The 26,190-nt window shown below is 33.6% G+C and overlaps 1 protein-coding gene across 5 annotated transcripts in view; it reads right to left on the reverse strand.

The window, feature by feature from the left end:
• The window catches only part of eps15l1a (epidermal growth factor receptor pathway substrate 15-like 1a), a 58,433-nt gene that overhangs the window by 21,746 nt on the left and 10,497 nt on the right, over positions 1-26,190 (reverse strand). For 4 of the 5 annotated variants that reach the window (XM_056447229.1, XM_056447228.1, XM_056447231.1 and 1 more), the window contains exons 12-21: positions 22,993-23,055; positions 18,509-18,594; positions 15,872-15,944; positions 14,427-14,588; positions 14,151-14,348; positions 10,982-11,146; positions 6,350-6,455; positions 6,094-6,129; positions 5,876-5,926; positions 2,933-3,069 (exon numbers count right to left, since the gene is read on the reverse strand). In XM_056447229.1, the coding sequence (XP_056303204.1) occupies positions 2,933-3,069; positions 5,876-5,926; positions 6,094-6,129; positions 6,350-6,455; positions 10,982-11,146; positions 14,151-14,348; positions 14,427-14,588; positions 15,872-15,944; positions 18,509-18,594; positions 22,993-23,055 (1,077 nt within the window). The remainder of the gene's footprint in view (positions 1-2,932; positions 3,070-5,875; positions 5,927-6,093; positions 6,130-6,349; positions 6,456-10,981; positions 11,147-14,150; positions 14,349-14,426; positions 14,589-15,871; positions 15,945-18,508; positions 18,595-22,992; positions 23,056-26,190) is intronic. The other variant, XM_056447230.1, reaches the window with a different exon arrangement.

A 26,190-nucleotide genomic window follows, 5' to 3' on the forward strand; every position in this document is an offset into this window, starting at 1 on the left:
ATATGCATTTATATAGATCAGGGATGTCAAACTCAAATTGGCGGGGGCCGATTTAACATTCAAGCACAAAAAAAAACTGGAAACCAGATGTAACCGATGCATCTTAGGACAACATACATGACCATTGTATTTTAAGCATTACTTGCAATCGGCACGTTTTTCGCCTGTGGCTTTTGTGTGTATGGCTGAGCGTTAGGCACACACTCCACAGAGTATATGCAGTCAAAACTCTAGCCTTTTGTTCCTTGTTATTGAAGGGGTAGATTAAATATGAAAACTACAAATAATAGGCATAATAATAATTATTATTATTATTCTGTCCCAACCAATTGAGCTTAACCAAGTTAAACAGATAACGTAAGAGGAACAGAAAAGAGTTTGGGTAACTTTAGTGACTTCACTGGCAATTGTTCTTCTCAATACCTTTCATTTTTGTAAAACTACAACAAAGAGGAGAAAAGTATGTATATATTTACATTTACTTTACCACGTTCAACCAGCACTACAATTTTACTAATGTACATACTTTTTAAACAAATCTTAATAAGCATATGAGGAAAACCTATTAAAAGAGACAATTTGAATTGAATATTAGCAAAATTATTATATTTGTTACACCACCAGCATAACGTATAAGCCATGAAGAAGTGTTTGTACAACAAAATGCAGACTGTATAAAACTGATTATAATCAAACGACCCTTGTATATTTACAAAAATAGAGCTTTAGTAAAAACAGAGCACTTACGTACACTTTCAGTGTTTATATCAGCCCTACAAATAATTTTGCATGTGATGATGTGCATTGCTCTAGACCGGTGTTTCCCAACCCTGTTTCTGAAAGCACACCAACAGTTCACATTTTCAACCTCTCCCTAATCAAACACACCTGAATCAACTCATCAGAACATTAGAAGAGACTCCAAAACCTGAAGTTAATGGGTCAGAAAAGGGAGACATCCGAAATATGAACTGCTGGTGTGCCTCCAGGAACAGGGTTGGGAAACACTGCTCTAGAGCACAAGCGAAAACGAAAGTAAAACTAATCCAAATACAGTACTTTAAATGTCCAGTAGGCAGGTCAAAACCACAAGTGGCTATATGTGACTGCACAACAATGCTAATGGTTCAAAAATATATGTTGCGAGGGGTCGAATCTCGTTATATTTTTTATGTCAGTTGTGGGCTGGAGCAAGGGGGAGGGGGGCCATAAATGGCTTGCGGGCCGGCAGTTAAGGACCCCTGATGTAGATAAGCTAAAATAAAAACAAAAAAATGTAATGGTTTGACTAGCTTTGTGAAATTGCTCTGCATATAGCAGAACTGTACAAAACAACAGTAGAAAGGCTGAATAAAAATGCCAAATCACTCAGTGAACAGCGGGAATAACAGCGTTTCTTTGGTTAGTTTTGGATACAAAGCAGCTGAGCTGGTATTTAATATGCATTTATATAGATGAACTAAAAAAAAAGTTAAAAATACAATGATTTGACTTTAGCTTTGTGAAAATACGCTACATAAAGCATATCTGTACAAAACAAACAGTAGAAAGGCTGAATAAAAATGCTAAAATCCTCAGTGAACAGCAGGAATAACAGCATTTCTTAGATTAGTTCTTGGACCAAAAGCAGCTGTGCTGGTATTTAACAGTGTTGGGGAAAGTTACTTTAGAAAGTAATGCAGTACAATATTGAGTTACTCCCCCTAAAGAAGTAATTAGTTGCGTTACTTTTTCTGGTAAGTAATGCGTTACATTACTTTTGAGTTACTTTTTCTGACCTAAAATAATGAATGTAATATAATGTTATCTTCTGAGAACCTCCTGAGCCCAGAGTACATGCTGTACATACAGATTAATGCAAGTTTAAAGCAAGGCGTTTGCTACTTTTGTACTTTATGTCTTATTAAAAAGTAAAATCATTGTCCATTTAGATAATCCTCTTTTCCTTTTCTTTCATCTGTTCAAAATATGTCCATCTCAGAAATGTAAGGCTTTGCCATCTTCCTTTCTGTCTGTTCCTGCATTCTCTCATTGCGTGCAGGATTCAACGTGACTACATTCAGTTGAATTCAGAAATGTATTTTTTAAAAGCAAATGAATTAATCTACAAAGTAACTCGCATTACATTTTTTAAAAAGTAACTCAAATCTTATTATTTAATTTTGAAAAAAAATTGTGTTACTTTACTCGTTACTTAGAAAAGTAATATTATTACGTAACTCATGTTACTTGTAATGTGTTACCCACAACACTGGTATTTAATATGCATTTATAAAGATAAGCTAAAATAAAAACTGAAAAATGTAATTATTTGACTGTAGCTTTGAGAAATTATGCTACATAAAGAATACCTGTACAAAACCTGACTATAAATGCTCAATCAAATAGTGAACAGCAGGAAAATCAGCATGTCTTTGGTTAGTTCTGGAAACAAAGCAGCTGAGCTGGTATTTAATATCAATTATATAGATTTGAGTCTGAAAACAATGGGAATATTTAATGTTTACACACTTTATACAATAAAATAATTTAAATGTAATTTGTGTGTAAAGTCTATTGCAGACGGAGTCTAAAATTTTTTATGAAAATTTTCGCATGTTAAAAAACAAATTTGACTTTGCGTTGTGTCAATCATATTTAAACATTGCCTCTGAAACATTCATCCGTCATAAAACATTTTTGTTTGGTTTTTTTTTTTACATTTTTTGCATTCGTAGAAAGGGTTTTGAGGGGTGTTTTGACAATTCAGAGCCACCATACAAGCAAATCTTATAGAGACAAATATGAAAAAATACATAAAACAATTTCAGACTTCAGTGTGCAAAGACAGAAGAGGAACTACCTAATTTAAAACCAAAAAAAAAAAACATACAAATCTGATTTGTGGTCAGTTGACCTGTATTTAAGGTGTTGATGCTGGCTTTGTGGGTACCTTTGAGGGCAGAGTGGCACTTTTGCTAAAAGGATCAGCATTGGTGAAGGGGTCCGGTTTGGAGGGTTTTTTGAAGAAATCTTCAGAGGACGTCCTGAATGGGTCAGTTTCTTTGAAAGGGTCTCCACCGAAAGGATCTGAAAGAGTTCAGAGTGTAATGTGACTCATATTTGAATATCATTATTTACATTATATCATCTTATCACAAATCTATATTTAGCCCAAATTTGATGGGAGATGGGGAACTGAAAGCCTCATTTATCACTAAAGGGGAACTGTGTCAAGGTAAGTGAACTTGATGTTTAGCACCATGAAGCTTTGTGAGAGACTTGAAAGCTGAAATGAAATAGGGGCATTTTAATCATTTTCTCCCAAGGGAACTGTTCATAGTATTAGCAATGAGAGGCATCTCTGAATGCCTTTAGAATCAAATATAGGATTTTTATGAAAAGCTTATTTATTTTTAAAAATGATAATTTGTTGTATACAAGTATTTTTTGAATACATAATTTCAAACGCTCCCTAAAATTGCACATGAATTTTACACAACTGTATATATAATCTACATTAATTCATTCATTCCTTGATTTTCCTTCGGCTTAGTCCCTTTATTAATCTGGGGTCGCCACAGCGGAATGAACCACCAACTTAACCAGCATGTGTTTTACACAGCAGATGCCCTTCCAGCCACAACCCAACACTGGGAAACATTAATCACAATAAATTAATAATAATTTTATATATACAATTAATTAAAAAAAAATAATACATGTTATTTTTATTGGATACATTAATTTATGTACAGTTTCAGTTGAATTATTTTATTTTTTTATTTTTTTATTATTTTATTTAAATAATTTATTATTTATTTATTTAAATTATTTTATGTTTTAATGCTTTATTAAAAAAAGTTTCAGAATTTATAATAATAATAATAAAATAAATTGATAAGTGCATAACGTGTGTGCGTACAAGACCATATATATTACATATATATGAGAAATATGAAAAATAATATTTAATTAATTCTATTAATTTACTTTTTTCCAGATCTGTGTGTGTATACAGGTCATATTATGCAATACATAACCAAAAATATTATTAAATAAATTGTATCATTATAAGAACATACACAAATATAGTGTCTTTATATATTTATACAACAGTTCTGTCTTGAATCTGAATAACTGATAGCCGTGCAATGTTCTGCCAGCAACAGCACTCGTCCAGCCTCTTAACCCTTCACCGTTGTGTATTACGCACCGTATGCCACATACAGCAACAAGCAGAGAACACTTTACAGTTTGACAAATATTGCAGCTGTTGGGAAACATAATGTACTTTTGAGGCTATTTTAGTCAAGAATGTAGTTGTTTAGATTGCAATTATGCAGTTTATTTATGAGGATGGTGCCTATTTTTAAGTATTTATCATTTCTGAGAGACAGCGCGTTGGCGGCCATTACCCTGTCTTTGAGCAAAGACGGTTGACGATGTTCATCCACAAGATGGTGACAAAGACCACATAGGCATCATTTGAAACTACAGCTGATCAAAACTATAAAATTGGTGAGTGACATTCTAAGTCGATCTCTCTCTTTTGTACGCTGTAGTGTTGTGTTTATGCTGATTTTCTTCTTGGTTGGCCATCTGTTTGTTTCTAATGCATCTCCTGTTTTCGTTAATGCAGACTAGTTCAGTAAAAAGAAAGAAGAAGAAATGCCCACGTGTGTTTAGCAGTTTTCCTTGTCGCAAGCACAACAGTAATCTGGTAGTGTTTGCACTGCTTTGGCTTTTTTGAGGTTAATTATTGTGATTTCCCGATTGCAACAGAGAAATACTGGGAAATGTCTCAGACTGATAGCATTTCATGCTGTTCAGCCTTATAATCTTAAAATGTGAGCAAAATATCCTGTTTTGTCAACCTTTGAGACATTACGCTCGAGAATCATTCAAACACTAGCTCTAAAGTGACGTTTGTGAAGTAGCAATGGTTTCTGCTGTTCTGACGTCAGCTGCAGATGTGAATGAATAGTGGAAGATAGTAGTTCCTCATACAAAAGGATTTTGAGACTCTCAGTGTTTGATTTTCTTTTTTATATACACATGCCGATTATGCCGTCAAACTGTTGTATAATAAACGCATTATCACACAAGTAGCAGTGCGATATGGCTGTATATTGTCACTAGTGGGACACTATGGCACTCTGCCTGCAGCCTCAAGCCAACGCACACCTCCCACCAGTGCCGATATACAGCCATATCACACTGCTACTCGTGATATTGCTCATATATATATATATATATATATATATATATATATATATATATATATATATATATATATATATATATATATATATATATGTATATATTTATATATGTATATATTTATATATATTTATATATATATATATATATATATATATATATATATATATATATATATATATATATAATTTGAAAATAAATTGATATGTACATAATGCACATGTGTGTGTGTAAAAGACCATTTATATAAAAAAATGAAAAATAACGTTTCATTAATTCTTTTAATTTACTTTTCCAGCTCTGTGTGTTTATATACAGGTCGCATTATGCAATACATAAACAAAACTAATTAAATAAATTGTTTCATTTTAAGAACATACATATATGTCTTTATATAAAAAGACAGAATTTGTATAATTAGTATTAATTATTAACCTTAAGCATTTACAAATAGATAAATAAATAAATATTTTTATACTAGTGTGTTTTTGTATACATATATATTTATGATTGACATTATTTTATACTTTTGATTTAATCCTTTATTCAGACTAGTTTTAGTATGTATAATTGATTAATGTAGTATGCACACAATATAACACCATTCTACATTTATCCTATTTATTTATCCTATTGCATTAAGTTCAAAGCTCAACATCTGAAAGCCGCATACCTGGGACTGTGGTGGCCGGTTTTGAGAAAGGGTCATTCTGGAATGGATCGCCTACAAAACGTACAAAAACGAACAAGGAGATGCTTTTAGTAGCCGATACAAAGCTTAACCCCAAAAAATGTGCCACAAAATAGAAATCTAAAACTACTTTTTGTCACAGTAAACCATAATTAAAGGGACAGACACCCAAACGGAAAATTCTGTCATCATTTACTCACCTCCACTTTTCACAAACCTGTTTGAGAGTCTTTCTTCTGTTGAACACAAAAGAAGATATTTTGAAGAATGAAACTGGTAACCATTGACTTACATAATACTATTTTATGGATGTCAGTGGCTGCTGATTTCCAACATTCATCAAAATATCTTCTTTTGTGAACTGAAGAAAGTCATAAAGGTTTGAAACTACTTGAGAGTATGTGAATTGTGAATAAGTTTAAAAAAGAAAAAGGAAATAAAAAAGCCATGACAAACCTTTGAAAGGGTCTGTTTTAAAGGGGTCTTCAGATTGGAAGGGGTCTGTGTGCATCTCCTGAGGGGCGCTGTTGAACACAGTGGGCTTCACCTTAAACGGGTCTTCCTGTAACAATTCAAATAAACACTTAAAGGCATAGTTTAATCAAAAAGTAACATTTACTCATCATTTCTTCAGTTAAACACAAAAGAAGATATTTTGAAGAATGTTGACTTCCATAGTAGAAAAACATTACTATCGGAGTCAATGACTACCGGATTCCAACATTCTTCGAAATATCTTCTTTTGTTTTCAAAAATGAGTAAATGATGACAGATTTTTTTTGTACAATATCCCTTTTACGATAAATGTGTACTGTCAGCTTTGGACAAATGGTCCAAAACCACGTCTCTATAAGCGTCAGTCGTTTTGTGTTTATGATCTGGATTTTCAGCCAGAGTCTCAGCTGTTTAAAGTAACATAAGAAGCTCTGTTAAAAGTGCTGGGTTTACAAATTGCACGTTCGCATGCGAGGCATAACTCAGAAAGAAAAGCAAGAGACGAAATCAGAAACCAGAAAATGTCAACAGGAATTCAATCGTATTCACTTATTTCTGGGCTTAAATTTAAAAAAATACAGAAAGGGAAAGTTTCTAAGCAAGAGACTAAACAATTAAACATTTTATGTACAAACAAGTATTAAATAAGACGCTTAGTCCCTTTATTCATCAGGAGTCGCCACAGCGGAATGAACCACCAATATAAAATACATTAAAATATATTTAAAAATATACTAAAAAAGAAAAAAAATATATATACACATTTTAAATAAATTACATTACTGTTTTAAAAATGCTCTTTTATTAAACAATAATTAAATAGATAATAAAAAATGTAACTAAGTATTCTTAACAAGAAACTTAAATTTTATTTATTGTTTGTTTTTAATAAAAAAACCTTAATAAATTTGTATTACTTAAGTGTTTTTAACAGCCCAGGCTCTGAATTCTGAAAACGTACCACTATATACATTTCTGAAGAGCGCCAAATATGTCCCAGGAGCTACGTTTTTTTGCAGTTTTTGTTTTCGTGAATCCACCTGAGGCCCCTGTGTATGCTTTTTGAGATCTCAAATTTCTCTTGCGAGTGCCATTCACGCCTGCTGTGCTCACGTAAATCCACAAGAGGCCGTTGTCAACTGACTGACTGTTTTCAAAAGCACCGATTGACCCACCCACCCACTTACCTAAACTGAACCGATCAATCAAAGCAATCCAGAAAAACAAAAGCCCTCGCCTCTGTTTTACCACGTTTTCAGATTTTACCACATTCTCACCCGGTTATGTACTTGTTTATTTAATTTTTTGGATTCTGTTTTTGTCTTACCCGCTTTTTAAAACCGTTCTTCACCAGACTCGAACCCCATCATCGTGGTCAACTTCACTCTATATCTCAAGTCCGCCGACAAACATGGCGAGCAAACTGGACAAACTGGTAACAGTGGAAACGCTGTCCATATGGAGGTAAGCAGTCAGCTGGTGAGCGCGAAAAGGAACAATGTCATACCCCCCTTGTAGCGTTCGTTTTAAAGACGAAATGCAGCCATATGTACTTCTGGCTACATAATTCGCGATCTCCAGAAATGTATATAGGGCTACATTTTCAGAATGAGAAACGCTGTTTTTTAATCTTTGCATCACATTTATTTTAAATATTAAATCTATATGTTGTTAAAAATATTACTTTAATAATTTAATAATAAACTAATAAGAGTTTTATAAATAACATTAGTTATGAAATTATAACAAATTAAATATCACTAAATAATACAGTATTATTATATAATTGCTGTTTTGTGCTAGTGTGTTTTTTTTCCAAACCAATTAGTTAAGTAATGTAATAATAAAAAAAGGTCAATAATAATAGTATAAATAAAAGATCTTAATATTAAAAAATTAAAAATACCAGTGCTTCCCACACATAGACTGTACTTGGGCGGGCCGACCAGATATATTAACAGCTGCCCAAGTATATTTAGTGGTGACACATGAATAATATTATTATTATCATCCTTTTACACTTTTTTTTGTATCCGCCCAAGAAAACCAAACATTCGCAATCAATTAACCAATGGAAAATCTTCTCTCGTGCTGCACGTTTCCTACTGCTGGTTCTGTACGCGTGTGAACTCAACACTCACAGAGAGATGAGCCTTTTTGTGCCAAAGTGTGTCCGGTTATAGTTTCTGACTTTTGCTTTCGCTTTCTAAAGTTGCCGTTATTTGTATCCGTTTTTACATGACCTTTTTGCAGCTGACTGCGCACGCACAGCCGCGAGAGAAACAATAAATGATTAATTGTTTAATAAACGAACTTTACTCTATACTCAAAGAGAACAAAATTACATCTATACTGGCTGCAAAATATTTGTACACTTTTAGAAATGGTTAATCAACCAATTTACCTTATTTAAATAATCTACACCAGGCATGTCCAAGCTCGGTCCTGGAGGGCCGGTGTCCTGCAAAATTTAGTTCCGACCCCAATCAGACACACCTGGGCTAGCTAATCAAGCACTTACTAGGCTTTCTAGAAACATCCGTGCAGGTGTGTTGAGGCAAGTTTGAGCTAAAATCTGCAGGACACCGGCCCTCCGGGACCGAGTTTGGACACCCCTGATCTACACCTTTCAATTTTTAGCAATATTGTCTATTTTTATTCCCTTTTCTGTAATTTATTTCTCATTTGCTGTATATTTTATTAATTTAATGATGTTAATATATTACATACTTTATACTTATCTAAAATGTTTTGGCAATACTGTACTAAATTTCAAGCCACTAAAGCAACTTGCTAAAGCACTGAATACTATAACAGGGTTTCTGCAGATATTATAATGTCTTTTTAAGACCTTTTAAAGACCATTAAGTATTAAATTTAAGATTTATATCACAATATAAAACACCACACACATAAAGAGAAAATGTAAAATCACAAAATTAGTGGTAAAATAAATGTATTCAAATTGAACAGTACTAAAGACAGGTTAGATGCACCATTTAACTACAGAAAAAACAAACAAACAAACATCTTAAGGCTGATTTGTACTTTCGCCTGGTGCCACATCGCGCACCTCACGAAACGGACGAGGCTTTTATACTTGACATGTTCGCCATTGAGATATTCTTTTAAATGACAGGGCGGTCAAAAAAAACATTCTAAACAGAGAAGTAGTAAGTTTCCGGAACTAGGTCATATCATTAATATCATTGAAGATTTTTAAACTAATAGTTTTTTATTATTTTTATAATTTATTATAATGATTATAAAGATTTTTATAACCTTTCAAGATTTTTTTTACTCAAACTTTGATGCATCACTTGCTTTTGTTTATATCTCGGACATTTTTACCTATTAAAGTTAAATATTAATGGCAACAGACAATGGGTTGCTCTATAATTATATATTTTTATTATGGCAAAAAGTACACTTACTAAAAATACTGACGTTTTTGTTTTTTTATTTAGCCCACTCCACAATTCACACATTACTGTCTGGCTAGTTTCTGTCCTCTACGTATAAGCTAATAATGTAATAATGGTCCAATATTCCTGACCATTATGACCAATAAAGCCTAGAAACAGGATACTGTAAACCGATAGGTTAAAATATTCCTTTCCTGTTATCAAAGAAATAATTAATCAGTGTAAAACCTACGAATGGTGGAAAAACATATACTGTAATATTAAAATCACCTGGGTCTCCACTTTTGCATGGCCGCTTTTTTGTTCTAACAAACTTATCCCTCAGGTTTTTCCAAACTTTTACAAAAACTTTCCTTCTTTCCCACGGCTGTTGCCATTTCTAGCCAAGAATTATTGGTCATCTGGTTCTCCATATGATCATGCATGGACAGATCATAAAGATGTCTGTATAGGTGTACCTGTTTCACCTGTGAAACAACAAACATCCGCAAACACAGCGATGACGCACATTCGCGCACACTGAGTTCAATAACAGAAAGCTGATTGGCTATTGCATGTTGGTCTCATTTGTAGTTGTAATACCGCAAATTACATTTGGACTAGTGAAATAAAGAACTACAACACCACTAAAACCAGGCAACAACAGCAACAAATAAGAATTAAATGAGCATTCGATGTAGCGTTACATAGACATTGCAAAAATAAGACCTGTGCAAAAATATTTAAGAACTAGAACAGAGTTTAAGACTTTTTAAGGCCTAAAATTTCAAGACCCCGCGAAAACCCTGTATAATATAAATACTATATATAGTTACTTTTTTAAACAATTAGAAATTGTGTGTGTGTGTGTGTGTGTGTGTATAAATACTATACGTACTATCTTTTTTAAACAATTATGGATAATAATAATAACCAAAATAAAATATAAATCAAATGCGTTAAAATACATAACTCTTTTTCCTGGAACAGACTTTAATTACCAGTTCATTATACACACTACTACCCTCTACTAAAACTACTAACCCTCTTTGAATACAGCATAGCTTTAGTATGGATACAGCCTAGTTTGTGCTATGAATACTATATTTATTCTACTTTGATGTTAAACAAATATTGAAATAAATGCACATCAGATTAATCTCTCCTCATTTCTGAACACAAAGCTCACCATGGCTCCGAAACCTCCGTTCTCCTTCTCAGGGAACCCTTCGCTCATGTCGGCCAGGTTGGTCATGCTGCCCCCATGGGTGCCATTCAGGGTGCTGCTGTACTGCTCGATGCTCTTGCTGATCTCATGCTGGCTGTCCTGGATCTGGGAGAGTTTGCTTCGAGCCTGCAATAAGCATGTGTCAGGGTTATCACTGCTTTTTTGCATGTTTTATTTCTTTCTGATGCTATTACATGAAGCACTTTGTCTGGTGTCTGCCTTCTAACTTCATAAGTAAACACATCTGCGGGACTGTGTTTGAAATAAAGCAGCTCTTTAGGCATTTGTCACCCTCTAGTGTTCACTTTTGGTTAATATTTAAAGGAACAGTACAGCTTTTATCTTTAGAATTGTGCTCATTTTACAAGCCACAGTTCATTTTTAAACAATTCATTTTTAAATCTATTAAGCAGATCTCCAGGTTTGGTGGTAGCACTTTAGCTTAGCTTAGCATAAACTATAAAATCAGATTAGACCATTAGCATCTTGCTCAAAAAGGGTTTCAATAATTTTCCTATTTAAAGCTTGACTCTTCTGTAGTTACTCTGTGTACTAAGCAATGTATTCAAGAATTATTATTTTTTTTTTTTATTATTTAAAGGTTTTGTTGACCCAAAAATGGAAATTGTGTCATAATTGACTCTACTTGTTTCAAATCTTTATAAGTTTCTTTCTTCTGTTAAACACAAAAGAAGATGTCTTGAAAAATGTTGAAACCACTGTTTCTGTTGATATTATGTTGATATTATGCTATTATATTACGCAGCACACGAAAATAATCTAACTAGTAACTAGATTACTAAATAGTAACTAAATTAACAGCATTGTGTAATATCATTGCGCCTGGTATGGAAGCAGTTTCTTGATTATTAGCCCAGAATGAGAGTATATCATAAAATAGTCGTTATAAGTACACAATGTAACTATAGAAGAGACAATTATTTTGAAATATGTATATTGTGTATACAGTTGAAGTCAGAATTATTAGCCCCCCTGAATTATTAGCTTCTCTGTTTTTTTTTTTGCCCAATTTCTGTTTAACGGAGGGAAGATTTTTTTTAACACATTTCTAAACATAATAGTTTTAATAACTCATTTCTAATAACTGATTTATTTGATCATGCCATGATGACAGTAAATAATATTTAACTAAAGATTTTTCAAGACAGTTCTATACAGCTTAAAGTGACATTTAAAGGCTTAACTAGGTTAATTAGGTTAACTAGGCAGGATAGCGTAATTAGGCAAGTTATTGTATAACGATGGTTTATTCTGTAGACTATCGAAAAAAATATAGCTTTAAGTGGCTAATCATTTTGACCTTAAAATGTTTTTTAAAAATTAAAAACTGCTTTTATTCTAGCCAAAATAAAACAAATAAGACTTTCTCCAGAAGAAAAAATATTATCAGAAATACTGTGAAAATTTACTTGATGTGTTAAACATCATTTGGGAAATACTTAAAAAAGAAAAAAAAATTCAAAGGGGGGCTAATAATTCTGACTTCAACAGTATATATACAATTATAATATTGAGCTAAAACTTCCCAGCAGCCACCTTGATGTCAAAACAACATCAAAAAACACGTCACAAATGCTAATCGATTTGCTTTCAATTGAATAACTTAATGTCAAAACAGACAAAAATAGACTGTCCTGTATCTGATTTTTGATGTGTTATTTGAAGCCTATGTTAGACGTCAATTTGATGTTGTTTTGACATCAAGATAGCTTACATGCATTGTAGGGATACAAAATAGGTAATATGGTCTCGAAGCTTCCAAACTTTTCATATATTATAATACATTATGTGTCATTTTGATGGTCAAAAAGGCATCAATATGTGGATGTCAAATAGACGTCAAGGTTTAGACTTATGGCTCGTTTCCACTGACTGGTACAGTACGGTACGGTTCGGGTCAGTACGGGTCACCTTTATCAGGTTTGCGTTTCCACTATCAAGGGTACCCTTTTGGTGGGCGTGGTGTACGACAGAGAGTTTCAGTTGACGACATTTTCGCTCGAGGAAATGTCTACAGTAAAGCTCTACGGGTCACTTACATATTCTATGAGAAGCACTTCTCACAAAACAGATGCTTTACACACATAAATACTTCTGTATAATGTTTATTACTGACTTTTCTATGAACATGAGTTGATTATAACTGCAGATCAATGACAGTGCGAAACAGCCTACTGTAGCGTCTGTAATTATATAAAATAATTTAATAAATAAATGAACATATAAACACATACAGCCCCTTACAGTCTCCGATATGTTACCAACTACAGAAGAACTACACACAGCAGACATTTAGTCCTTATTTAGGCTCAAAAACAACAAAATTTAGCCCCTAGTTAGTGCAAATCTCTCATCTGTGTCTGTAATCTTCAGCAGCACATGTAGCCTCTGTTAGAGAGTCATTCCATCATTCTGAGTTCATAATAGTCCAAAAGGTGAAGGTTATAGTTAAACATGGCATTTTGTTCCCGTTTGCTGAAAAAATAACGTGCTCCTTTTTTTCCGGCTTCTCCTTAGTTTTTTCGCGTGTCACTCTCGCATTTGTCAGTTTCTGATAGGATCGGGTTTCAAAAGTACGTCAATAATCAAGCGCACGTTATTATTATCAGATATAGACACGCGGCGAGAGCAAGTAAGAAAGCAAAACCGCTCGCGCTTCAGACTGCCTCGTAAAAACTAAGGGGCACAGGGTAAATCTGCTCTTCTTTTTTGGCATTGTGGCTGTTCATCTAGACGACGACAAGATTTGTTTGAGCTCAGGTCGACCATGGCTCGTTGTTATATATATATATATTAATTACGCTGTAATTTCTCGGCTGTATTTTAAACATGGCGTCTCTTTTGTTTTCATTCTCCGCCTTTTGGTACCCTTTCTCGTGTTTGGTACCCTTTCAAAGTGGTATGGTACGGTTCGGTTCGGTACGCCTTTTGACAGTGAAAACGGCCATAAAAGCGTAACAAACTGAACCGTACCATACCATACCACTCAGTGAAAACGGGCCATTAAATCAAATTTTTCGGCGTGTTTTTAATGTCGTCGTGTACTAAATATCTCTACAAATCTCCTAAAATGGGTTTTAGGGTTTGGTGTGCCTTTAAACTGCAGCACCTGGTTGATCTCGTCCTGTGTAGCTTTGAGGGACTTGATGATGGTCTCCAGCTGAATCCGTCCGGCTTGTAGACTCTGCTCCAGCTGAGCTTCCTCCTGCTGCAGGCGGTTTAGGTCCGCTTTAGCTCGGCCCAGTTCTTCCTCTTGGCTCTGCAGGTCAGACTCCTGCGAGTGGATCTGGGTCTGCAGAGAAGAGATCTGAACAGAGAGATGGAGAAGATGTTTAAACATAGTTTATTAACACGGTAAATGGTCTTGTAGAGTTTTTTCACTCACCATTTGCGACTCTTCCTGGCACTTCTGTCGCACGTCGTTGAGCATGTCCTCCAGCTTGGCCTTCTGCTGGTCCATCTCCTCCAGCCGGTCCTGGGCATCCTGCTTCTGCGCCTCCAGCTCTTGGAGGCTTGACGTCTCTCGGTCCAGATCATTCTGCATCTCCTGGCAATCAATGTTTAATTATTAGTTTAATTATTAAAGTATAATACATGTATCATAAATTAAATGTGGATAATACTTCAAATACATTAAAAACTATTCACATTTATCATATAATACAATGAATATAGCACACTTAAGTAATGTAAAGTAAAATACAGTAAAGATTGTTAGTTTAATTAATAAACTATTATACATGTATCAAATTAAATGTAGATTGTACTTTAAATATATATATTAAAATATATTCACATTTATCATACAATCTAATGAAGATAGCAATATAGCTTTAATAACGTATCATAAAATACATGCTAAATGTATGTAATTATTAAACAATATTTTGTATATTACATTTACATTTTAATATATCTTACATTAACATTCATTTATATATGATTTTATTGTTTTATTTATTAATTAGTTTTATTAATTAAAACATTTTCTAAATTATTACACACTTATTAAAAAGCATATTTTACATTTACAAACACAATTCTGTATAACGCTTTTAAATATAATTATAATATAATATACTAAGTTTATGTAGAATAATAATAAACATTTCATAATTGAATAAAATAATATAATAATACTTTTATTTTATAATTAATAAAGTACTACACAATAGCAAAAATCTATTTGTTAAACTATAAAACATACATTCATAAATATATATACTTTAAATATATATAAGTATATTTTATAATATTTTAATTATATTCTGCAATACTATTTAAATACTAGTTTATATATTTTTTGATTACCTTTAAAATAGCAAAAATCTATTTATTATATAAAACTGCATTGTTTATATATATATATATATATATATATATATGTAAATATATATATATATATAAATATATATATATATATATACATATATAAATATATATATATATATATATATATATAAATATATATATATATATATATATAAATATATATATATATACATATATAAATATATATATATATATATATATATATATATATATATATATATATATATATATATATATATATATATATATATATATATATATATATATATATATATATATATATATATATATATAAATATATTTAAAATTTTTGTCCATTAATATTAATAACAAATAATATTTCTGAATATATTATCTAACACAGTCTAAATTCAAATTAAGACTATCATATTCATCACAAAATACTAATAATTAGCTTTAAATATATCAACAACACATTAAGTGTAACTTTATAATCAATAATATAAATAATGATTTTAATAATAACACCAGCTTTACCTGAACCTCAGTGGTTTTGTGTCTGATGGCCTCCTCGGTTTCTCTAATATCTTGTTCCAATGTGTACTTCTCTCTAGAAAAGTAAAAAAGAATAGACGCAAAAGCCTTTATCAACTGCTAACAGTTCAAATATCCCTCGTACCAGCCTGCTTTACACACACACACTAACACACACACACACACACACACACACAAAAAATCAAGTACGGTGACAGTCAAGAGAGGCTTTTACCTGAGTGTATCCCAGTGTGTGAAAGCAAGAGTGCTGAGGCAGCATGAATAAGCAAGTGAAACAAGAGATTTCATAAAATAAAAATAAACACATGAAAAGGACACTGAAGAGGAGGAAGGTGAGATGAGGGTTTGTCAGGGAAGAGAAACTCATCCGCCACCAAGAGCTTTCAGATACCTGTCCTGCTGCTTACAAGGAAAATAGGAGTCATTTCAGGATCATCAGCTGTTCAGAAATGACAAATATACTTGAATGGGCCAATGGAGGGTAATGAAGACTTGAGGAAGTGAAATGTGGAGAAACATGATGTAAAACATAATAAATAAAAATAAAATTGAATACAAGTGTTTTAACTCTTTATCAAGTGAAGAAAATATATAGTATCTTCATTGACATTGATTACAACATATAAATTTTTTTAAATCATAAAAACTCTCATCATCGTAATAATAATAATTATAATTATAATAATAATAATAATAACAAAAAAGTCAACTCTCTTTGAGGCTAACCACAACTGTTTTTGCCTTGCAGTGATTGTTTACCAATGTATATAATGATAAATATATATAACAAACCTGAAAAAATATTTCAGGTTAAATATATTTTTTTTATATTTCAAAATATTCACACATTTTGCAGTTTCAGAAATGTATCCACCAACAAATCGTTTGTTGTAGTAATGTATACAAAAAAGCACCACAAATTTGGCATCTATTTTATATATGTTTTGCAGGTGTGTTTAAGAGAATTATTTTATTTAATTTTTTCCAGATATTAAACATTTTGCTTGCTATTTATCAAATAATCCAAGGCAACTGCATTTTTATAAATATTTTTTTCTTTAATGTTTTGAAACACATAAAATATCGGCAAAACATGTTAGAATGCCTTTTTACATGTTTAAAAATTATTTATAATAAAATATTGAGATTTGTTTTTTTAATCACAATGTTTATCTTTTCAATTCAGTACAAAAAAACTATTTAATTCATGCTTTATTTTTTGTTATTGTATTATAATTTATTTATTTATTTATCATTTTTATATTTACTTTCTATTTTTTTTTGCTTAGTAATACTCTTTATAATTTTTAGTGCACCATGATCATTATTATTTATTTATTTTAGCATATTCAGACATATTTACTAAATAAAATAAAAATGAATTTTAAATATCAATCAGTATATCCTTGCTTGCTTCATAAAGTTGATGGGAAAAATATTAGCCCTCCTGTGAAATTGTAACTCTTTTTTTAAAAAGTGCTGTTTAATGTAGAGAAGATTTCCATAAACACAATATTTTTAATGACTAATTTCCAGTAACTAATTTATTTAGTCTTTGCCGTGATGACAGTACACAATATTTTACTAGTAATTTTCCAATACTAGTACTCTAGGTTAATTAGGTTAACTAGGCAAGTTATATTAATTAGGTAAGTCATTGGACAACAGTGACTACGTTTACATGGTCAACAGTAATCAAATTATTTGCCTTAATCTAATTAAGACAATAATAAGATTAAAGCATTTACATGAGTTGCTTTTTGAATGTTTCTTTCATGATCTCGTTTTACTTGTTATAACACATAATTCGGTTAATGTCATCGCTACACAGCGCTACCCACTTTTCCTCCAGAGTAATTTTGGGTGTTTCATTTTAAATTTGTCGACTTTAACTGCAGTTAGGCACTTTCACCTTCATTCAGGAACATTTCATGCACGTCCCTGTGACAAATGAGATATTGGATGCAACTATGAACTGCTGGAAGAGTGTTGTTTTAATGAAAGTTCATACCGCATGCTAAATGAAGAAAAAAACATCCGCATTTCACGATGCATGTGTCTGTGGTCTTCATTGACTTGGTAGGTGCAAAGAATAGTCAAACAGCCATGTGTGTGTGTGTGTGTGTGTGTGTGTGAACTATCGTGTCACAAAACGCAACAAAAAGTCCTACATGGCAGAAATAGTGATTAAGGTGTTTACACGTCTGTACAGCACGTCAATAATGCGACTAAGATCGGCTCCACATGTCTTAATTCGATTTCTCTTTACTTCGATTATGACCTCAATCTGATTAAATAAAAAAAATCAAAAATCACTGTTTACATGGTAGACTCTTAATCAGAGAATTGTCTTAATCAGAGTTATTGGTGTCCATGTAAACGTACTCAGTGGTTTGTTCTGTAGACAATTGAAAAAAGATCTAATTCTTAATAAAAACTGCTTTTATTGCCCTCAAACAACAAATAAAAGACTTTCTCCAAAATAAAAAATATGATAGGAAATACTCTAAAAAAGGTATTTGCTTTGTTAAACATCACTTGGAAAATATTTTTAAAAGGATTTCAAATTTCACAGGAGGTCTAATAATTTTGCCTTTGTCTGCCGGTGTCTGTCCTCACCTCTGCAGCTGTGCGATTTCTTGGCTGATATCATCCAGTTCTTTAATCCCGGTGAATTCTCCCGAACCCACGGAGCTGGAGCTGTCCTGTTTGAGCAGATCCAACAGACACAGTCAGTGACGGTCGGTTAAACCTCACACCACCACAGCACCACATGCAAACAGAAGGGGAAAGAGACACCAAAGAGCCACACAGGACCAGAAACCAGCTCGTCTTCCACCTCTGATGTTTAATAACAAAAAACAACCCAGGCTCATCGGAATTATGTGCCCAGGGATACATTTATGAGAACCAACAAATATGTACTTAAGAAATATGTTTTTGCAGTATGTATGTTACTGGGGCATGCTTTCTCATATGTGCCATTTCTCGTAAATCCACCAGAGGCTGCTGTGAGCATTTCCTTGTACATCCTTGAGAGAAGCTGATTGGCTTGTCATCATGCATAATATACATTCAAAAAAAGATTTTTTCTGCTTGTTTTAACTACTTCTTTAAAATGAGCTGAATCAACACAATTCTTGAGTTTTTTTGGGACAGCATAATTGTTTTATGTTAAATCCACTTAAATTTGTTAAAAAATAATTACGTCAACTTAATTCATTTGTGTTGGGACAACATGAAAGTATTGTGCAGAACCTAGCATCTTTTATAGTGTACAGTGGCAAAAAAAGAGTACTGATAAATCATACTTAAGTAAAAGCACTATTACTTGCCAAAAATTGTGGTGCAAGTAGAGTAAAAGTATCAAAAAGTAGCCCTTCTAAAAGTACTCAAGATTAGTGAGTAGTGAGTACTACTCTGTGAAAATTATTCCACATTATACCCTGCAAATAAAAAATATAGCTTAAGGTTGATGTATCTACATGCGGAGTGAAGTAAATAATCTGATGCAAAAATCTGGCTGTTATAATAAACAACAACACTTAAGTTATGCACTTTGGCCCTGACTAACGAGCTAGGAGTGTAAATGTAAAAACTAGTGCTGGGCCGTTATCGGTTTTGGGTCTACTCTACGCAAGCTATGATGACCTTCATCTTGATATTTTAGAGCGGATGTATACCTGACAGGTGAGCCGTCAGACAAAAAAGTGCCCTTCCGAATCAAATCAGCAGGATGCCTGACTTTAACTGCAGTTTGGCAGTTTCACTTTACCTCATGAATATTTCATTCATGCTGTCGTGACAAACTGGGGTATTAGACGCAAATAAGCAGCAAGGACTGGTGAGAGTGTTATAGAATGTAATAACGCTCACCAAAAGTAAAGAAAAAAAACTACCGCATTTCGCGGTGTGTGTGCGTGTTTGTGCATGTTTTGTGAGTGTGTGTTTTGTGTGTGGTCCTTTACTGACAGCTGCTTGTGTCTTGGATCTTGTCGGAAAATATGGTGAAAAGTCCAACATGACGGTAATAGTTTGATTGCAGTGTTTACTTCAGTAATGCCACTAATATATGCACACTCCACGTCTTAATTCCATTTCTGTTTAGTTCAGTTATGACTTTAGTCAGATTAAGGTAATCAAAAATAGCTGTTTACATGGTAGACTCTTAATCAGAGTATTGTTTTAATCATTTTAAAATCGTTTTAAAGTATTGTTGCCCATGTGAACAAACTCAATGTTTGACTCACCGTCAGGGCTCTGTGAACTTGGCATTGAGAAGCTGCATTTTCTGTACAAAAGCAAGTATGAGATCGCTGTTTGGAGCTTATGTAGGCCAACAGTTCAAAATTCATGTTTAACTGAATAAACAGTTAGTAAACACAAGCACATCTTATTGAACATCATTTATTTTCATCACCAATTATCATAGTAGAACAGTTTCTCAAGCAGTTTGTGATGCATTTTGTAAACAGGAGATGAGCCCCTGGTGTAATGCGCCACCTGGCTCAAGAAACCCGTTCTCAAAGATTTATTATTTGGGTAGCCCACATATTCTGAATGCCTTTGGCAGAATTCAAATGAGCCATTTCAATCTAGATTAATTTAGATTTTAAAAAATGTATCTATGCCCACCTATAGTAAAAACGTAACATTTGAAAACGTAACATTCTGTACTGCATTTACTTATTGTTTAGGGCTAGTTGGTGATTTCAGTAAAAGTACTGAAAAAAATTCTGTGGCGTAAAAGTACTGATACAGCACTAAAATATAGTCTAAGTAAAAGTACACATTTTTAAAACTACTTTAAAGTACAATTCCTTAGAAAAACTACTCAATTACAGTAATTTGAGACTTTACACCACTGATAATATATCAGTTGGATATTGACTGACACACCCACCCCTTTCTCTAACCCAACCGATAGTGTTTTCACAAGCAAACTAGAAAAGAAAAGCCACCACGGCTGCGTGTTTCTACCACTACATCACACAGGTTCTTTTTGGGTTTCATTTCACCTGGTTTCTGGGACCTTACTTCACTGGACTCGAACCTCATTCTGCTCCGCTCTAAGCCCAAAGTCTAATGGTGCGTTCACACCAGACACGGATGAAGCATCAAGCACGAGTGATTTACTTGTTAAGTCAATGCTGTAGGAATGAAAATTATCATATGCATTTGTTTATATTGAAAAACATGTCCTTCACCAAAGAAGGTCCATACTGACTCCAAAGGCAGATACTGATAAGATCAGGGCCTGGTGTGTGGACTTTGGGGGTTTTACAATGTGGTCACATGTTGATTGGTCAGTTTGAATGTCTTAACATTTGGGCTTTAGTCACATGGTCAAGAAAGATACAAAATAGGTGGTAAAACGCTGCTCTGCCTCTTTTACTGGCCTGTCTTTTCCTGGTCTGCGATTTCCTCCTCTGCTCCTCTCCTCCTCTGGAGTCTATCTACTCTACTGCAATCAGGCTAACATCTGGGCCTGCTCTCTTTGTCTCTTTCTCCCTCCCCCTGTGTCTCTCCTTCTACCTCTGGTAACTTTAATTTTACATTTAAGCTGGGTACAATTTATCTCATATGTTTTATCATTTCATATTTGATCCTTTTATACAGTTATTTTGTAACTAATTCAGTTGTAACCATAGAGAATTATTGTCATTAAATCATTTCATTATCAAGTATTTTTAAATTACTTTTGATTTAACATCAACACTTAATTGTTTCATATTGCAATACAATACAATCACATAATATCAACGCTCTCCCACATTTATATCTATTAATACTGCCCTTATTTCCGTTTTTGGTATGAGATTGCAGAAGAATGGTTTGACTAGAACGTGCAGTTTTTTACCAACATACTGATAACTTTTTAGTCATTCGGCAGAACTACAGTTCGAACCGCTGTGGTTTAAAACGTATTCTTACAATGCAAAGACACGAATAGACATTCTGCAGCGCTATTTGCTCGAATGAGGCAACATGAATGACATGATTCGAGCGAATGAAGCAGTGCAAATTGATTGCTTAAAGCGTGAATCTCGCGAATTGCGAGTTGGAAAATCTAAACTTTAGCTGACATTCATGCCGCATTAACCAATCAAGAGCTTGCACATAGCACCTGTTGTTGGTGTCCTGAGGGGAAATCCTTCTGCCGACACAGGAAAACAGTTCATCAAACTGGGCTCAGCTCAGTCGGAAGCACCGCTAAAACCTTCATCATCCAGGTATAGTTTCTGGAGAAGTTGATAAACTCACAGAGCTGGGTGCACTTCTGAAAAGATCTAGTGGACTCAGACGCGGCGCCAAACGAATCTACACTGTTTTTCAGCCTTCCTAAAGCACATAAAGCACATCTATTCTCTCAATAAAATCCATGTTAGTCATTTAGCAGCGAAGCTAGAGTCACTGGGTAGACAGAAGCCCTGCCGATGATGTGAATCCGCATCAATTGTGAAGTGAAGCAAATGAGGCAAATTTGATGTGCTAATGAAGCGAGTAAACCCAAAATGTACATGTGTCTATTTACGCACGAATAGAGTGATTTATTCACGCAAGCCGCGTCTGGTGTGAACACCCCATAACACTATTCGTGGTGAGCTTCTGAGCAAACCAGTCAAGCCAGAAAGGCCATCAATAAAGAGGTAAGTGCTGCCTCGTACGTTTTTTTGTTTTTAACACTAAAAATACAGCCAAATGTTAACAACAAGCACATATTTCTCGGTTCTCAAAAATATATCCCTGGGCACATTTCCCCAATGAGATAGTGTTGAAAATAAAAAACCATGGGGGAAGTCAAGACACGGCACCATTTCACAGCACAAATGCTTTCCGACTCAACGGCTCCACTAGCAGAGCATCCTAAGCATTTGTTCGGGGCTTTTTCCAAACGTTTACCTACCCACAACTTGAACATTATTGCCTGATTTTGATGTTAGAATAAACATCAGCAGCGTTGAGGTGTGGATGGAAAGGAACAAAAGATTGTTTTCGTGATTGGATGTTAGTGGCTCTTCCGAACGGCTACAGATTCATCTAGTAAAGCTTTTGGGTTTGTCAGTATTACATAATAAAAGAGAGAAAAGGACGTCGCTTACCCGGCGCATCTCAGTAAGTGCGGCCATGTCAGATCCCACCGGTGTCATGTATCCTGACAGACTCTGAAACAGCACAGCAAGAGCTTTAAATCAGGGGATCAAGCTAAACCTTCTATTGTTTTTCAACAACAACTTTAATGAAACATTTTTGATTAATAACACAAATTATAACAATTTTGTTATTTGTATATTTGTATTTAATGACATTTTGTCTTGAAAATATTAACCTAAAGACTCCCACTATACTGATTTTTGACTGTCTCTGCCTCTTGAATCATACATTCTGCTTCAGTTATCATGATTCATCTTCTTTTACCTTACTACACTAAATACACTTTTTACCTGAAACGTCTATTTTCTTTATTAGTTGTAATATTAGTAAAAAAAAAAATATATATATATATATATATATATATATATATATATATATATATATATATATATATATATATATATATATATATATATATTGTCAACCCTGTTACATCTGTTATAAAAAGATCTTTAAAGCACTGATAAAAAGAGCATGTGACTTGCTTGAAGTGATGTGACTTCCTCTGTCGGGAAACTCTGGAAAGCATTGAGGCATGTCATTATTGTTCTTTCATTCATTTGTACAAAATGTTCAGAATACACCAATAGTAGATTAATTATAGGTCAACTCTGTTACTGTGATACTATAGTTCATTTCTCATTCAATTTTTAAAAACAATAATGTGACTGAATACATTAAATTCTGTTTTAGAAATGCCATGTGGTATCTGGTTTGAAGTTAGCACCTGGTTTATTCTAAAGCACAAAATGGTGGGAAACACCAACTTGGTTATTGTCATGGTTTTATGGCTTTTATTTTAAAGTCCTTGTGAAATCAAAACTTACAATGTTTAATTTGCTATAACAATTGATTTGCAAATAACTGAATTAATTGTAATCAATCATCACTCTGACCATTTGCTTGGGATTTGGGATTTTAGTGGAAATTGTACTCCAACTTAAGCTAAGTTTATTTCAGTTAAGGAAATGTTACTTATTTTATGAGTGTTAATTTCACTGACGAAACATTTTTGTTATAAGTTTTGTGACAAACAAGTTTCTACCAACGAAAACTAAACGAAAACGAAATAAAAATTAAGTGATGATGACGACAACTTTAATTAAAATATACTGACATTTTCATTGACTAATAAAAACTGAGACGAGAATGTGATTGAGGGATGTATTTTGGTAAATATATTTGAAAAGTAACTGATCCTCAGTAGACGCGGGATGCAATTACATCATAATCCATAGGGGCATCTGTCTGATTAAACTATAATGAAATGGCAACAGCTGAGAGAAAAAGAAGATTCACAATTGATGTCAAGAAAAAAAGACAGGGTATTGGGAGGAAACAGCAAATCTGCATTTGAATATGCATATCTAATTTTTGGTCTTTAATGGAAAAGCTATATTCCATATTTTAATTAGACCGTTTTATTTAATTTTAAGTTAAAATATTTTATAGAAATAAATGTACACAATATTTTAATTAAATTACACTTAAATTAAACCAAATATATCTTAGTCAACTAAATGTTAGTCAACTAAATTCAATGGTTCAGTTCCTACCTCTCGGACAGGTCATTCAGGGTGTCGTGGAGGGGAGAGGTGTCCAACCTACAGCATCTAAACACTGGGGTACCTCAGGGCTCTGTTCTTGGGCCACTTCTCTTCTCTATCTACACGGCATCTTTAGGAACAGTCATCCAGAAACATGGTTTTTCCTACCACTGCTATGCTGATGACACCCAGCTATACCTCTCTTTTCACCCTGACGATCCCTCGGTTCCAGCTCGCATTTCAGCCTGCCTGTCAGACATTTCACACTGGATGAAAGATCATCATCTCCAGCTTAACCTCACGAAAACGGAAATGCTTGAAGTTTCTGCCAACCCGACTCTTCACCATAACTTTTCAATCCAGATGGATGGAGCAATCATCACTGCATCCAAAATGGTAAAAAGCCTTGGAGTAACGATTGATGACCAACTGAACTTCTCTGACCACATTTCTAGAACTGCTCGATCTTGCAGATTCGCACTCTATAACATCAGAAAGGTCCGACCCTTCCTATCTGAACATACAGCTCAACTCATTGTTCAAGCTCTTGTCCTCTCCAAACTGGACTATTGCAACTCTCTGCTAGCCGGGCTACCAGCTAGTTCTATCAAACCTCTTCAGCTGCTTCAGAACGCAGCAGCACGAGTGGTCTTTGATGAACCCAAAAGAGCACATGTCACTCCGCTACTCACTCGTTTGCACTGGCTGCCAGTTGCTGCCCGCATCAAATTCAAAGCTCTGATGTTTGCTTACAAAGTGACCTCTAGCTGTGCTCCTTCGTATCTGCTCTCACTTCTGCAGATATATGTGCCCTCCAGAAACTTGCGTTCTGTGAATGAACGTCGCCTCGTTGTTCCATCCCAAAGAGGGAAGAAATCACTTTCCCGAACTCTCACATTCAATCTGCCCAGTTGGTGGAATGAACTCCCTAACTACATCAGAACAGCAGAGTCACTTGCTGTCTTCAAGAAACGACTAAAAACGCAACTGTTTAGTCTCCACTTTCCTTCCTAATCTGCAACTGCCTCTCTGGCTATACCACTAACTGTGCTCTCTCTCTCTCTCTCTCTCTCTCAAGAAAAAAAAAAAAAAAAAAATTTTACTAATGCTTTGCTTCTTAGACTTTACACACCTGAAACTTGTCTATAGCACTTGCTCACTGCTGCTCTTATAGTTGTGTAAATTGCTTCCTTGTCCTCATTTGTAAGTGGCTTTGGATAAAAGCGTCTGCTAAATGACTAAATGTAAATGTAAATGTAAATCTAGAGTAGATTTAGTCCACTAAATTCTAATGAAATTGAGTCGACTAAAACTAGACTAAAACTAAAATGATTCAGAAAACTAAAATATGACGAAAAATTGAAATGGAATTTTAGTCAAAAGACTAAAACTAAATCAAAATTTGCCATCAAAATGAACACTGATTTTATGTAATTGTTTTTTTTTTTTTTTTAATCTTACACTTTATCAAATAACGTATTTATTTTTATTAGCTTATATACCTGTTTTAGTTTTAAAAACCTTGGACTTACAGATAGATATTTACAGTAGATATTTACTAGACTTATAGTAAATATTTGGCAGATATCGCTAAATCGT

The sequence above is a fragment of the Danio aesculapii genome, chromosome 22, assembly GCF_903798145.1.
Source record: "Danio aesculapii chromosome 22, fDanAes4.1, whole genome shotgun sequence".
Lineage (NCBI taxonomy): Eukaryota > Metazoa > Chordata > Actinopteri > Cypriniformes > Danionidae > Danio > Danio aesculapii.